We start from the raw sequence: 16,526 nt of genomic DNA, 5'->3' as shown, positions 1-16,526 counted from the left end.
AATTTAAAACGAGCCTCAAGTGTGAGGTAGCAACAGCTTATTTGGTATTAACGAAAGTGTTATCATCCTTAATCATATGGGTGAAGAGAAGCACATTCTAGTTTCATCATCTGGAGATATTTCACCATGCCTCTTTGATATTTTGCTGCTCTGCAGCCTGTTGGTTACAGACAACAGGATTTAACTTACACGGTAGTTGAGCTCATGTACAGTCAATAGAACAACAGATGTATGTAATGACATGCACAAGCGTAGTCTCTGTAGCTGAGGAAAAGTATTCCCCCCCTTTGGATTTCACATATTTTTAATATTTGTCAAGCTAAATGACAAATATAGAATTTTTTTAAAATGATCATTTATTGAAAAAAAAATTCTCAACACCTATATTGCCCTTGTGAAAAAGTTAACTGAACAAAATACTGAACAAACTGAGCAACAACAACTGCTACCAAATACTTCCTACAATTCAAGGTCAATCTTTCACATTGCTCTTGAGGAATTTTGACACTCCATTCCAAAACCTTTCTTTTGAGCCAATCAGAGGTGCACTTGCTCTTGTCTCTTGTCTCTGATAAAGAGCAGAATTCATAGTTCCATCAATTGTGGCACGTCCCCCAGGCCATAAAGCGGCAAGGCATCCTTACACCATCAAACTGCCATCACCAAGTTTGACTGCTGGTATGATGTTCTTATTGCGGAATGCTGTATTAGCTTTATGCCAGATTTAATGGGACCCCGATCTTCCAAAAGTTTCCACTTTGTGCCCAGTCTCTTTCTAATAGTGCAATCATGAACCATGACCCTATCTGAGGCAAGTGAGGCCTAGTGTTACTTAGACATTCAACTGGCTTCTTTTATCATGTGTAATAAAATATCATGTGTCTATAAACTTTTAGACATTGATGATCAGTCAGAACAGTAACTGTTTTAACTCTGGCAATCACGCCTTCTTTGCTTTTTTCCATAGATAAATAAATATATAAATAAATAAACTCGTCTGAATATTTGCATATAGATGAGAAGAGCCAATCATCAGTGTGAACATCTCTCCCACACAATGAGAACTCCATTGTGTTCTGCTACACAGAACACAATGGATTTCCCAGGTCTGCTTTAAAACGCTTATGTCAAAAAGCACAAACGTAACCCCAAAAAAATACTGGGATGAAGATATGAGTTCAAGACACTAGATCAGAGCACTATTCCCTTTTTAAACCTTTTGACCAGTCAAAAAAAAAGAAAGAAAGAAATATTTTTATGACCAACTTTGCATCATGCGCTTGTCACTATCCATAAGCTGCAAAGCAACATTTTACATATTATGAAACTCAAATGTACTCTGCACAAGCTAAGTATAAGCTCCAGGGAACCACACCATGCAAATGCACTTTGGAACTGAGCTGCAAAATTTAATTTTATATGTGAAAAACTCAAATACACCAGAATACACATAACTGCTCAGGCTATTGTCTACACAGTAAGTGCCACAGATTTGAGACCAAATGAAAAAAGCATTCAATCAGAGTCAACGACTCACTGAATTTAAATACAGACACACTTAATCACTACTGTTCCAAACCAATTCAATTAAATTACAGCAATGCTGAGTTTAACAAATGATTCAGTAATTTGCAGTTAATGAATCAGAACGTATGAATCAGAATGAATGTACTCACGATAATGTTCTCTCCATGCGACTGCCTGTGGAGCCAATGATTTCCCCAAGTGTGCAAAACGTCTGGCCCAGGAAATCCTAAACCAACAGGCTCATATTAAAAGATGTTCACTTCTGGAGATGGAAACATATCGTCGATGTCAAAATGAAACCGTGGACCTCCACTTTGTCATTTGCTAGGTTTTTACATAATTTTAAAATCTTTTACTTCATGTGAAAATTTCATAATGAATAATCCAATAGAAAAGGGCTGAAATTATTCAAAATACAATCTTGATAAATGAACTTACATCAAAAGTTACAAATGTTTTTTTACTCTCTGGTAAAGTGGCAGTTTTGGAGATACAATGTTCTGTCCTGACAGTGACAATATATTAGGAAATATTGTAATTATTACAAAATGTATCTACAAATATTGGGGCAAATTATAATCATTGTTATAAGAAAACCAAAACCCTTTTAACTTCAGTTGAAAATGCCTATTTCCTATAGAAATTTTAAATTATTCACATTTTTATGTTACATTGGCACATGGTAAGAATGTTTTTGTCTTTTTCCTAAGTTAACGTTTCAGAGACACAAAGTTTTCTTTCAACAGCAATAATATGGAGACAACTATCTTGAAGAAGCTAACAACATTGTATATAAGTTATAAAAAAATTGAAGAAAATTGAAAAAATTTGAAAAAAATAACTTGAAAAAATATCATATTTATAACTAATATTATTATTATTATAAAATGAGTTATTTATTTATTGTATTTTATTAGCATTTGGTTATGAAATACTCCTTACCATTATTGTTTTGTAAATAATAAATTATTTATAAAATTACCCAATGTTCTCCTCATGGTCTTTAGCCATCATGTAAAGAAAGGCTTGCCTGTGCCTTCCTGCCCCTGCACTGCTTACACTGCTGGCTGCTGTACAGGAGCAGCTCTGTGTGCCTGGAGGAGAACACTAAATGCCAGATCTGATGGTGCATCATTTGTGTTACAGAGAGGGGGATAGTGATATTTGTAAAATAGCAAATAGCACCAATGGGACTTCAACATGGGTCCCAACAGTAGAGCTCAATTCTGCACCTTTAACTGGATAAGATGCTCAGGGACACTTATTTTAACTGTTACTGCTGCTAACTGGTTTAAGCACAGAATGCTCAGCACACTAATCTGCTCAACCTGTTTATGCTTCATTTGTTCTTCCTCATTTCAGCCCCAGAAAAGGCAATCCCGGAGGTGTCATGGTATTTCCGGAAAAATATTGGGAGTGCTTACTCTCTCATAAACACACACACAAGCACACACACATGGCTGTTTCTGCTGGGGTACTCACTTTCTGCTCATCCATGAAAAGCAAAAAAAGGACAAAAGAGAGAAAGAAGGTAAATATCAAATATAAAAGTCAAACAAAACAGAACAAGAATCAAAGGGCTGGCAGTAAGTACAACATGCCCAATAAATTTCTTATTAAACCCAATCAATTCAATCTATTTCTCTCTAAATTGCAATAGAAATACAGAAAAAATACACAATAAACACCAATCAATCTACACAGAACACATATATGTGTATGTACATGTATGGTAAGCACTTAAGTTGCAGACAGCTGAAGAAACAATTATTGTAGAGAAATATGTTTGTATGTATTTTTGCACACCTCCAAAGTTCAGTCTCAGAGATGGGTTGTATTTTCTTTTTTCATGGTCCAGATAATCTCAAACACATTTAGTGATGCTGAGGTCTGGACTCTGTGGTGACCAGTTCATCATTTTGAAAACACCATCAGCATCTTGGTTTTTCAGATTTGAAGCAAGAGTGGAGCTGTATTTTCTCCTGTCTCAAAGATGAAAGCTTTAAGCATTGATTATCTGATAGTGAAAGTTTAGGCTGTCTACCAGTCTGCATGATTGTTTTCCTGTTTCTGCACAAATTTGCCTTTGATTTTCCCTTAATAAATGCATTATCTTATATTTAACCTCTTCAGAAATATCTACTGAAAAATGAGCTAATTGTACTTAATGCCCGTTTGAGTGGAAATAAATATGAAGGGTGGTCTCAAGCTTTTGCACTTTGTTGTATGAAAGCTATTTGTTTCAGCAGAATAAAGAAAAGCAAGCAATTAAACAACATATTGTTGGACAGATATGTTTGTCAGTGAGTTATCTCTCTCCTCAAGGAAGCCCAACACTTACAGTTACCATCCAATACCGGAGTTTGGCTACTCAATCATTCATTACATTAAGACAGGTGTGCTGCTCATGGAATTTAGCAACTAACATTTACAAATGACTGCACTGTGTAGGTCACATTATCAATATGTTAAAGATAAAAAAACAAATCAATATTCACATAAACAAACAAACAAACATAAATAAATAAATAAATAAATAAAACAAGAAATATATACAAAAAATATATACAAAGTTGCTTACATGTTTGGAGATGTTTGAACTTCTTGTGTCCACATTGTACCTAAAAGAGAAAATAAATGTCTGAATGGAAGAAACTAGCAATAACACTTCAAATACATCAGCGATATGAAGACTTGGAGGAATAATGTCCTCATAAACACACGGGCAAACTTTATTTTAAACCGGATTATAATTAGTCGCAGGAAAGGTCTCAGAGAGGCGATTGAAAAGTAATTACAGAGAGAGAAGAAAATGATCCCCATTAGGGTGTGTGTGGTGGGAAGTGAGAGTGAAATGAGGAGCAGAGGGTCCACAGATTGCACTCATTTCTTTTCTTTGAACATGCTCCATTTTCCTCCAGGCCACAGGCTCCCACAGGGAGCCCTTAGGAGCTGACATGAATGAGACTCCGCAATGATTTTTGTTCGTGTTTGACAAAAAGAATCCTCTGTCTCCTTCCCTCGCTCGCTCTTTCTCTTCTCGCACACTATCTGTTCTCACATCTTCTGGAGCATCATATTCTACACGCTGTTTTATCACTGAGCTCAAACAAACACACACACACACACACACACACACACACAGCATAAGGGTGCAAGATGTATTGGTGACTGATACACCACTCGCTGATAAACGGGATAAAATAATTGTTGTTACTGGTACAATGTTGGAATTACAGCTGATAAATATCATGACATTTTTTTTTATCTTTTGTGCACATACGAACTGACAGTATGGCCACACTCTGATGCTGCAGAGTGGAAATATCAGTGAGAGTAAAGTTTATCACAGTTCCCACAGAGTATAACCTGCTGTTTGCAGTTAATGTTCAGCCAAAAATAGTGAGGTGGAAATGCACTAAAGACAATATTTCTAATATAATTAGTCATTTGGAAGAAAATAATTTCATATATATTCAAAATAATTTCAGTGATCTAGTCTGAAGAACATGGTCCATGGAATTTGGGGACACCTGAACTGTGGCCCGATCTATTTGTGTTTTAACCAACTAGTCCGTCATTGTTCTAATTCCATATTTTTATTGCACATACACCAACTACCAACTTTCATATGATTCTAGGAGAGACTACACACACTTGATAGTAATGTAAGCTACAGACAGTAACAGCTTTGAAAATAATGAAATGCCATTAAATGGTAACTGATTTATACAAATCAAAGCAAAAGTAGTGATACTGATGTGGTGGTAGCATGTTAGTGTGCGTTGTGCTGGTCTGAGTGGATCAGACACAGCAGTGCTGCTGGAGTTTTTAAACACCTCAGTGTCACTGCTGGACTGAGAAAAGTCCACTAATCAAAAATATGCAGTCAACAGTGTTCTGTGGGCCATGTCCTGTGACCACCAATAAAGGACTAGAGGATGACCAACACAAACTGTGCAGCAGCAGATGAGCTATCATCTCTGACTTTACATCTACAAGGTGGACTGACAAAGTAGGAGAGTCTTACAGAGAGGACAGTGAGTGGACATAGTGTTTAAAAACTCCGGCAGCACTGCCATGTCTGATCCACTCGCACCAGCACAACACACACTAACACTCCACCACCCACCATCCAAATAGTACCTGCTCTGTGAGGGTCAGTGGGGGTCCTGACTACTGAAGAACAGGGTAAAAGGGGGCTAACAAAGTATGCAGAGAAACAGATGGACTACAGTCTGTAATTGTAGAAACACAAAATGCACCTATATAGTAAGTGGAGCTGATTAAACTGGACAGCAAGCGTAGAAACAAGGAGGTAGTCATCTAACATTTGCAGCTTGCATCAAAGTTTCATCTGCCCTGCGCTCAAAGCAAAAAAGAAACTTGGTCTTACCCTCAACACTATATTAGTTATCCTCCTGGTGCATCTCTAGCACAGACACATTCACACAGTCCAAGCTTCATAAAGCTTTATATATAAGTTTTACTTCAGATAAACATTGCTTTTCCTGGTATGAAGCATTGTTTTTACCAGGATGGATATATATTTAAATTCATCCTCACGCTCCGTGTGTCTCTCTGGTCAGGCCGGAACCAACCAGACAGATGGACATGGGAAAGCTCCGCTCATGTGATAGGCAGCATGTGACAGGCCCAGACCTCAAAGGAGTGCATGATGGAAGGGCTGGAGGCGCAGCAGCTCACCGGGACAGCGCTCAGGAGCTAAGGGGATAGTGCTTGGGACAGGGTGGGAATGCTCAATGTGGATGCAGTGATTCACTTGTTCACTCGGTGTGAGGAGAAAGCAAGAATGTTCAAGAAGTCAGTAGAGTCAACGGCTACACTTTTTCCATCAGCTTTCAAGCTAAATCTCTCTAAAGCGCGGTCACTGTAATCCACCCCATCTTAAATGCATTTTGTCTTAGTCTTTTTATCTTCTTCTCATCCTTTTTACTGTTCCCCACCTTCCCTTTTATCTTCAACTTAACTTTTTCATTCTCATTTTTTTGGTCACTCTCTCTTGCTCTTTCTTTTTCCCTCACACTATCATTCTCCCTCTCACTCTTTATTCTCTTCCTTTACTCTCACTCCCGCCCTCGCACTCTTTCTCTCTCCTTTTTCTTCTAATCTTTCTCTCATTCTTTCTTTCTTACATTCTCTATTTTTCTCTATTTTTCTCCGTTTTCTCATTCTTTCTTAGGTTTTCTCTTTTCTCTCTCGTTCTCTCCCTCCTTCACACACACTTTCTACTTTCTCTATTAACTGCTCTCTTACCCACCTCTCTCTTGCTCGCTCTCTCTCTCTCTCTCTCTCTCTCTCTCTCTCTCTCTCTCTCTCTCTCACATTTGCAGTGAATAAGAGCTCTTCTGGTTTGTAGCTGTATCAAAATGAAATTATGGCACAGTGCAAGGCCCCACGAGCGCTGCTGAAATGAGATTTAGCACAAGGATGATAAACTCACTCAAAAATTTAATGGTGCTCATTTACATACAGCAATGACAATATGTAGCAGAGGTGGTCCCTGTAATTCAGACAAAAAAAAAAAAACATTAACCAAAACCATTTTTCCATTAAAAAATGTCCTGTTACACACACCCAGCAAAACACTCGGGTGAATAATGACTTTAAACAAGGCACAGCGAGCGAGTAACAGCGTTTTTCTGTTCCAATTTTAAGAGGTGCTACAGTGAAATGAGAAATTAAATTACTTTTGCAGCTGTATTTGCTTATGGCGAGCACAATGCCCTGTGTCCAGTTTTCTTTCCTAATCTCAACAATAAGAACACAGTTTCCCACCCAGCATGGAGTCACAGCTTCATATCTCCTGCAGATGCGACTGACTCACTCCTATCTGCCCAGTTACAGCTGTGCTGTCAGATAGATAGAGCTTCAGTTCAGCATGATTGGAGCACTGAAATATCGCTTTGATGTGACCTTTGAAAGGAAGAAGGCAGAATAACTTCCAGTTAAGAGAGAGATGGATCGATTCTGGGACGAAACTCTGAGTCTGAATTGTGTGCAATGTAAAGTTCAAAATTTCTGTAAGATACTAACTATTTCAAATGAGGAAAACTCTAACAGACATGCATTTGTGAATTGTCCCATGGATGTTAATGCCATGCCAGTCAAATTGCTTTTCATTTGACTATAATTATCTACTATTTACAGACTGATACAGAATGTATTTATAAAAGGCTTTCATTTGATTAAAAAAAATATCTACTTGTGGTGGATCATATAAACATTGTTATAGTTTCAAAATGTACTGTTCACTTTCCTGGAATTCATTATTGTTGGGTCATAGCCTTAAATACACCTATTCAATTTACAGCATTCAATCACAGCAGACACTGAAGTGATAAGGAGTGTTGTTACTGCACACAGTCTACAACACAGTGATAAGTAGCAGATGTGACAGCAAAGAATAATAAACTTTTTTGCTATTATAGGCTGCTGCAATGCAAATGCATTAATACAGCCTTCCAAAGCCATCCAAATGATGATGAATGATGTTAAATTTTTCTGATTGATTTACTGATATTCTGAACTTAACAGTTTGTTCTAAATATTTTAGCCAAGACATTCATTATTTGTAATTTGTGAAGGAATCAATCAATCAGAACAGTGGTCATTTATATATGAGTCTTAGAAGGGACAGTCACAAAAACAGCTAGTTTAATTTGAAAGGATAGAGATATACGTAACTTTTCAGAAATAAAATACATGAAAAATATAAAATTTGGACCCCTTAAGGAAAAACATGCTGTGTAGCATATTTGTCGTTGCTGTCAGAACAAAAGCTTGTATCTCCATTTTTGTCATTTTGTAAATTTTTACAGAATTTGAAAATACCAGCTGACCTTTACAATGTGCCAAAATTTCATGATGAACAGACCAACACAAGTGCTCTAAACACGCATGGAAAAATATGTAGTTCCATTAACTTCCATTCGAAATTTAAAATGTTTTTTTCCTTTTGTAAAGTTATCATTCTGGAGATATGAGGTTTTGTTCTGACAGCAGCAGGTTCTGGCTAAGCTACCGATAACCAGTCAGGGAGGGCATTATGGGAAAAGGGAAAGTCAGAGATATCCTTCTCTGTAGGTACAGTATCAAATGTCCCATTAGATCTTTAATCATAGAACAGCAACTATTCCTAGTACATCACATATCAGATTTTAATACAACAGGAATAAATAAGTCTGCAGCAGCTCTTCAGACAGTTAAGAAGAACCCAGCCATGAAGATTCTTCATCACACTGACACACCATTAAAACTCAAGAGTTTCATCACAGGCTGAATTCCTCTATTCTGTTCGCTTCATTTGAATACATTTTATGCACATTTTTTATATTTACCATGTCTGCGCCATAGGAGCGCAAGCTAATCTACTCAAATCCCAGCATGCAAGACTCGAATTTGAATTGCAATCAGATCAGTGATAAAGCCATACCTGTAAGGTCTCTGTTCATGCTTATAGAAAAAGAGGGGAGTGCTAAGAATAACATCAGCAAAGGCAATGTAATAACCTTCACTTATCAGTCCTGATAGGGAGACACCATGATGAAAATGCAGAAGATCTACATATGCATGGACAACACAGAATTTTTAATTTACATTATTCAAATGTTTCAGTTGGTTGGATTGGTCGGACATAAATGTAATACATGCCAACACAACTGCTGTCTTTCAGTTTACTTCTTTTGATATGACACAAGGCCTAGGCTGGTAACTCTCTGCAAGCCTGGTCTGGTAACCATTTTTTTTTGCTATTTGCACAAGGTGTTTGCACACATAATAATAATAATAATAATAATAATAATAATAATAATAACAACAACAACAACATTAGCAACACATTTTATTTCTGTAATTTTAGGTCAGTTTCTGAGGCTGTGACGTATGTGGCCATTCAGCCTGATGCTCTTTTGTCCAAAGTTGGTTCTTCTGAAGTCCAACTGTGTGAAAGCTATGATATCACAGTGGTTTTCTAAGACCTGAAGCCCTTTTGTAGTGATGTATCAAAATAAAAATTCCTGGCCGAAACCCAAACCAAAATTCCAGCCAAAAACTGAAACTGAGCTTTTGAAGAAATATACTAAACATAAAAACTACAATGCAGTGAAGAAAATACACTTTTATTATTAATAAAATCTGCACTCAATATAACCAAAACTGAACTGGCAATAAATATTTACCTAAAATAATCTTACTGAAATGATTACAGTGTGTATGCCACCGTGGGTGTCTGTAGGTGAAATCTAACATCCTCGACAACAGAAAATGGAGGATCATCCTAGGCATTACATTCCTTCAATTTTTACTGTTACTTTGGACTTAGGCTTTCGTTTTTATTTTTTTTCAGTATTTCGAAACCTACAGCTACAGATATCACAGGTATGCTCTGACTTTCTTTCTTTGCTTCTGTTGTTTTGTTGCATTCTACATATCTAGCTGGAATTTGTATTTTCTAGTGGTATCTTACCTGTACTGGAGAAGTTCTTGTTCATTATACCTCCCCTTTATACTTGAGATGAACAAAGATTATAAATATGTTGTCTAATCATAGAAACAGTAAAATAACTCCACGTGAACAACCAAAATCTTGTCTTACGTTTGTTACTGACACTGTGTCCAAACATGTACAACATAGCATGCACCTTTTATTTAGGAATGATGTCTGCTTCAGCACACACCCCCAACCCACCTCTACCCTTTTAGTGCAATCGTGTAAATTCAAAACATACTAATACAAATATTTTGGCTTAATATTTAAGCAAAAATATCAACAATAAGAAATAAAATGAAAATACCAAGCTCTCTCCTTTGAAACATCTTATGCCTACCTACTGTTAAGATAATTTGTGCACAGAAATATCAGCTAATTCATGCATTATCATATCAGTGCTGGGCATCTCTGAACCTGATGTATTTTAAGCAATTATCTGCCAGTGACACTGTACAGATAATATCACGCTTTCTCCATTTCCACACATGCAGCCCCTCCTCCAACATTACATGAACATACTTCTAAGAAACATTTCCTATGCCTTCTGGCTTTAGGGATACCAACTGTGTGTGTATGTGTGGGGGGTGCTGAGGATCCTATGCAGGTAAAGCGACAGACATTCTACTGTCCCACCTCACTGTATGGAAGTTATCACCAGCTTATTAATAAACTGCACCTTCTGATCAATCATGACTCTAGCCGGAAGGGTAGGAACTCCTATAATGGATGATGCTCACTCCAGGGTCTATCAATAAATGACCTTTTTATTCAATGACTTATTGAATAGATGGTCCTGCCTGGGTAAGAAGAATGCAATGATAATTACATGCGTCTCCACTCTTGCCTCGTGGCACCAATACAAGAGATGGAGGTCAACTGAACACATCCTCAGTGCCGACAGCCCATGACTGAGGTGTCCTTGAGTAAGACACCTACCCCAATTGCTCTCCGGGCGCCATGGACAGGGTTGCCCACCACTCTGGGCAAGTGTGCTCACTGCCCCCTAGTGTGTGTGTATTCACTAGTGTGTATGTGGTGTTTCACTTCACAGATGGGTTAAATGCAGAGGTGGAATTTCCCCGTTTGTGGGATTAAAAAAGTATCATTTAACTTAACTTAAAACAAAAACAGACCAGTAAGCCAAAGAAGGAATCATAAGTCATAGAAATTTAGTAACAAAATAAAAATCTCTTCATGAAAGAAAGTAAAAGCCAGTAAATGATAGAGGTGCAGCAAGCATTTCTTTGTGCTCTACGGGTGCTGAGTATCAATAATTCAGCCCCTTAATGATTTTCAGTGGGGATTAGCTTAGCATCAACACTACGCTATGGGGGCTCTCCAAATACTATGACTCAACAGTCACCGCCAGCCAAGACATGACTCAAATTCACCATCTCCTACGCTAATGTAGCTTTTAACTGCACTGCAGCATCACTGGCTCTAATTAAATAGCAGCAAAACATGTCCCATGAAGGATATAAAGCATATGGTATTTAATGAAATAGCTTGAATGGGCTCTGAAGTAATAGTCAAACACATACAAAGGATATGAATGATGACTGAACAATAGACAAAGCTTGTTTTCTTTTTAAACAGACAAAACAGCACATACTGTAAAAATGGCACATGACTAAGATGTTCAGGGGCTCCACTGGTTCCTTTTAAAGTTTGTTTTCTCTCAAACACACACAGTAGACCCCCTGCCCACATGGTTAAAGAGACAGATGATGCCATGCTCCATCTGTTTATTGACATCCAGATGGCTGGGGACCTGAGCTCCCCACTGACCCCACCTCAAGGCCAGGTACGTGGGCGTTCTTTCAAACAAACACGGTGCATGCATCAAATCCGGGAATAAAGCAGTGCAGAATTTAAATGGAAATACAAAGAGTGCATCTGCACAGTTTATCTCTGATTGTATTACACCGAAGCTAGTTCTCCAAAAAAGAGTCTTTTGTCTGCTCCGCGTTGTGTGACATTAGGGAAGCAAAAGAGAAAAAAGCTTCAAGAATACCAAATCAATAACGGCTTTGACAGACTTGTGAAGACAGCTGTAAAAAATGACAGCTTTACCCTTCTGCAGACATAACTCTAACCCTTCCTTACTTTGTTTTTCTTTCCCCTCACAGCCTGCAAACATTACCTTGTGCTCGAATGGAAGAGAGCTGTTTCAGAGTTGCTATCGATTATGGTGTGTGAAAAATAAAGAATGAGAAAGGAATAGACTGAAGCAAAGGGGGGGGGGGGGTTGGGTAGAAATAGGATTTGAGATAGAGAGGGGTGAGAAATAAAGGGAACTGCACGCAGCATGGAGAGAGAGAGAGTGAGAGAGTGCACTAATGGAGTGGACAATTATAGAACAAATAGGTAACGTACCCAGGCCTATAAATATAAATATACCTAACAAGTAACAAAGAAGTAGAACGTGAGAGGGGGTAATGTAAGGAGACACATCAGAAGCATGGGGAAAGGATGACAGAGGAGGAGGACGTGAGATTGAGAAAAACAGATAGATACTGTTTGTCTGAGAGTGGATAGTGGCAGCTGTCGGGTTCTGATCTATGCGAATGATCTGAGCAAGAGTTTGCTCCAAGTTCCACCTGATCTACCATGAGCGCTTCTCCAAACCCCCACAGAGGACATCGATCATCTCACCAGGGTGCATGGAGAGAGAGAGGGAGGAAGTGTCTGTGCATTTCACTTGAAAAGAACCTTTTGAAATAATGTGTAGGCTCAAAACCTGACCAAAATAACCCATCAACTCATACTGTAAATGACCATTTCTGCTTCTTTATGCGTTTTTAGCTGTAATCACTAGAGACGCACTGGGCAATTCAAATTTTCTTACAGCCAAACTCTTTACAGTCAAATTAGATCTGTATATGCCTGTTGTTTTTCAACCCAAAGCTCACACTGTGTGGGCTAAATGAACACTTTTAAGACACTAGAACATTTCCAGTATTTTCTATTTGCCAGCGTCACAATAAAAACAACATTACTTGCTCCTTAATGAGCCAACCTGGAATTTTTCATTTGTAAATGAAAGATCAATCAATTATTTAAACAACATGAATCAAATGAGTACTACATTGAGGCAACTGGCTGACTCATTGCATTTTTTCAGATTTGCACCTCATTGCATTGTTTTTTTTTACATTTATTTACATTTTACACAGCATCCCAAATTTTTTGGAATTGAGACTGTACTTTAGTGTTGTACACTTTGTGTTCTGTCCAGGGAAAGCCTAAATCCTGTCCTTAGGTGAGGTTGTAAAATGCAATTTGGTAAATGAATACTGGTCAGCTAATATTAAGGAAAAGGAGTAGCATGTAAAACCGTAGAAACGTAACAAACCTAATGTAACTGTGTTTTTGTAATGATGTGGAACATACAGTATGTATATATTCGAATGAACCAAATTCAAAAACATCACTTCAGTCTGTGTGCATATAAAAGGCACAGAAATACAGAAGTACCTAAAAACATTCAAACTTCTGAAACAGATCAAAATATACACTCACACATCAAACCGAAGATTCTGCTTCTCCTCAAAGAAGAAATCCAGAACGAACTTCCGCACAAAGTCTGGATTCAGCGTGTTTTCAATCACCTCTGTTCTGCCAAACTGGAGAAGATGAAGACAAATCAGAGAGAATCAGAGAAAGAAAGATCAGATTTTGTTGTATCATTTCATATCTATAATTCACAAATCTTAGCTACAGTACATTGACACTGACAATGCTCTGATTTTACTGCAGTAAGATATTTCACCACATAGTTACTGAAAACTTTTTAGTCTGTCTCTTACTTCATCACCATGCTAACTGTGAGAACAGATCTCCTATTTCCATCAGCCAATGGTGGTGGCTGCTCTTTATGAGGCAGTGATGAGCTATCGATTGCCTGCTATACCTGAGAACACCTAAACCCCCTACAGCTTCAGAGCCCACCTATCAATCATACTGTCCTACAGGCTTAAACTGCAGATTACACATCCAACTGTCCTCTTCACAGTATCTGCAATATCCTTTAGTCCCAACAGTTTCTCTGAGATTTACATTTATCATGGAGAATGTAGAGTTTCATAGGTGGTTACTGTATGCTACTAGCAACTGCAGTGCAATATCATAGACTATCTATTCTATGAAGCTTGCTGGAATAGGTAATGATATCCAGCAGCCAGCGAATAGTATGATTATGCTGGATAATAGGTAGCTTTGATGTACCATGATAAGGTGAAACTGCTTTGAACAATACACATGGATTTTCATTTTTGATTTAATCTCTACATTTTTTATTTAATGTCTTTGTTGTGAGTGGCGTAAATGCCCAAAAGTACACAAGTGCAGCATGTGATACTAGCTATCAAACTGCAGCATGAAAGCAAGCCTTCTTTTGAGGGTGTTGCATTTTTCAATCTCATTGATTCTGCTTGAAGAAAATTCACAGAAACTGCTGGAAATATACAGTGAAACAGAAGACACTGGGATCAAACACCCTTTTCCCAGTATCCCCTTTCTCTCCCCAAATTACTCCTACCAGAAGAAAACTCTCAGGGCCTTCTATGCCATCATAGAGGGCTTAACAATTCCTGGGAACTGAAAATGTCTGTCACTTTTAGTTCATTTTTATTTCATAGAATCAGTATGTTTGCTGTTTTTCTGTGAATACTGTCATACTCTGATTTCACTGAAGCTTTGGTTAGAAAAAAAAACAGTAGTCTACAATGAACATATAGACAATTTATTTACTAATCAGAATGAATATTGCTGATAATAGTAAAATAGGCAAAAATCTGATAAGCATAGCCCTACAATGCCCTGCATGTCATAAAACAATGTCACACAAGCCATGTAGTGTATTCTTATTCATTTCATATAATAACTTTCTGTGAGTAGCTTATAGAGGCACTTAGAACACTTGTGAGCAGAATTTTAAAAAATAATAATAAGTGGAATTCATTTTAAATCAGTGTTTTTTTTTCTTCCTCTAAGTACAAAAGGCTAAGCTAGCTCTTGCACTGGATACATTTACATTTATGGCATTTGGCAGAAACTCTTATACAGACCAACTTACAATTTGACCATTTTACACAGGTAGGCAAAGGTAGCTTTAGGAGTCTTGCCCAAGGACTCGATTAGTATAGTGTAGGGTGCTCACCAAGGCAGGGGATTGAACCCCAGTCTATGGCGTAGATGTCACAGATGTCATCTACTACACTAGACATACATGAACTGGTCTCAAGGCCTTACATGTTAGATTAACTGTCAACATGATCAGGAAGTGACAGATGAATCAAGCAATCATGATTTCCAGTTTGTGAGACCAATATTGTTAGGAAAAAAATGTCACGCCAGGTCGTTTGGAAGACTCAGATACCTCACTGACTGTGAATACTTGTATCATTGCTATGAGATCAGAATGATCTCAAAAAATCTCCAAAAATAGTAACTTTCAGGAGAAGGAAAACCATTCTTATAATTGAATGTAATGTAATGTGATTTTATAAAGTATCTTGGGCCATTTCTACTGGTCTATTTCATACAATATAAAGAATAGCTTGCATTTTCAAATGATGTTAAAAAAGGTTTTGTTTCCACACCAACTACTTATGTTTGTGTGCTGCAAGCTTCAAGTAAAAGTGAAGTTACAGCTGCTATATAATGGTTGTGTGCATAACTGATAACATCACATAATAAACTGCATAGCAGAAAGTTAGCGTTAATGGTAACTGAATGAACAAAGGCTATTTACAAAGCAAATTAAATATTTTCATAATAAACATATGTAATGACACTTCGCTGACTCCCAAACATGGTAGTAGAGACACACTTTTATTCAGCTTTTTCTATCTTGATCTTTTAAGTTGTTTGTGTGTTTATAGTTGCACTTAACTATGGACATCTTACACATTTAAGCTGACTTTGTGATGCTGTGTGCTGTTTACTGTTTTGACATGTATGACCCAAACTGAAGGCCTGGTTCACATTGCACTCTCACCATGCATGCCCTAACTATTCCCATCTATAAAAGGTGCTTGGACCCCTAACAAACAGGTACATGCTTGCCTTTTCTGCACCTCCTGTTGGGTACAGACTGGCAGGCAGAGGCAGGGTCACAGCAGGCTAGCTCTCTGTGCCAGCAGTCACCTCTGGAAAGAAAATGTGACGTTCCATGGGGAGATAATGGTACCCTCGCTTTAGATGTATTTTATTCACTCAAGAGCTCCCATTAATACTGGCATGCTCTTCATTTTATATGTAGAGGACACTTTAGTGTCAGATTTATTAAGCAGACATTGGCAGGTGGCTGTTTGTGTGTGTGAGAGTGTGTGTGACACAGAGACAATGGGGAAAGCCTGACTCGCAGTTGCATCATTCTCATTTGCTTGCTAACAACATTCTAGAGAGAAAGTAATAAAGTACAGGAGCACACCCTGATCTGTATTAGTGAGTGATGTAAAGTCAATGTAAACTATATTCTGTA

General features: G+C 37.7%; 1 protein-coding gene across 1 annotated transcript in view; it reads right to left on the bottom strand.

Moving 5' to 3' along the window:
* Nucleotides 1–16,526, bottom strand: part of LOC108427549 (copine-9) — a 151,319-nt gene that overhangs the window by 106,180 nt on the left and 28,613 nt on the right. The window contains exons 4-7 of the mRNA XM_017697773.2: nt 13,562–13,665; nt 4,109–4,148; nt 3,010–3,012; nt 1,677–1,753 (exon numbers count right to left, since the gene is read on the bottom strand). Of these exons, the coding sequence (XP_017553262.1) occupies nt 1,677–1,753; nt 3,010–3,012; nt 4,109–4,148; nt 13,562–13,665 (224 nt within the window). The remainder of the gene's footprint in view (nt 1–1,676; nt 1,754–3,009; nt 3,013–4,108; nt 4,149–13,561; nt 13,666–16,526) is intronic.

This window comes from Pygocentrus nattereri, chromosome 26 (assembly GCF_015220715.1).
Source record: "Pygocentrus nattereri isolate fPygNat1 chromosome 26, fPygNat1.pri, whole genome shotgun sequence".
NCBI classification, from domain to species: domain Eukaryota; kingdom Metazoa; phylum Chordata; class Actinopteri; order Characiformes; family Serrasalmidae; genus Pygocentrus; species Pygocentrus nattereri.
The sequence above is the reverse complement of the archived record's forward strand: the minus strand, read 5'-3'. Positions and strand labels throughout refer to the sequence as shown.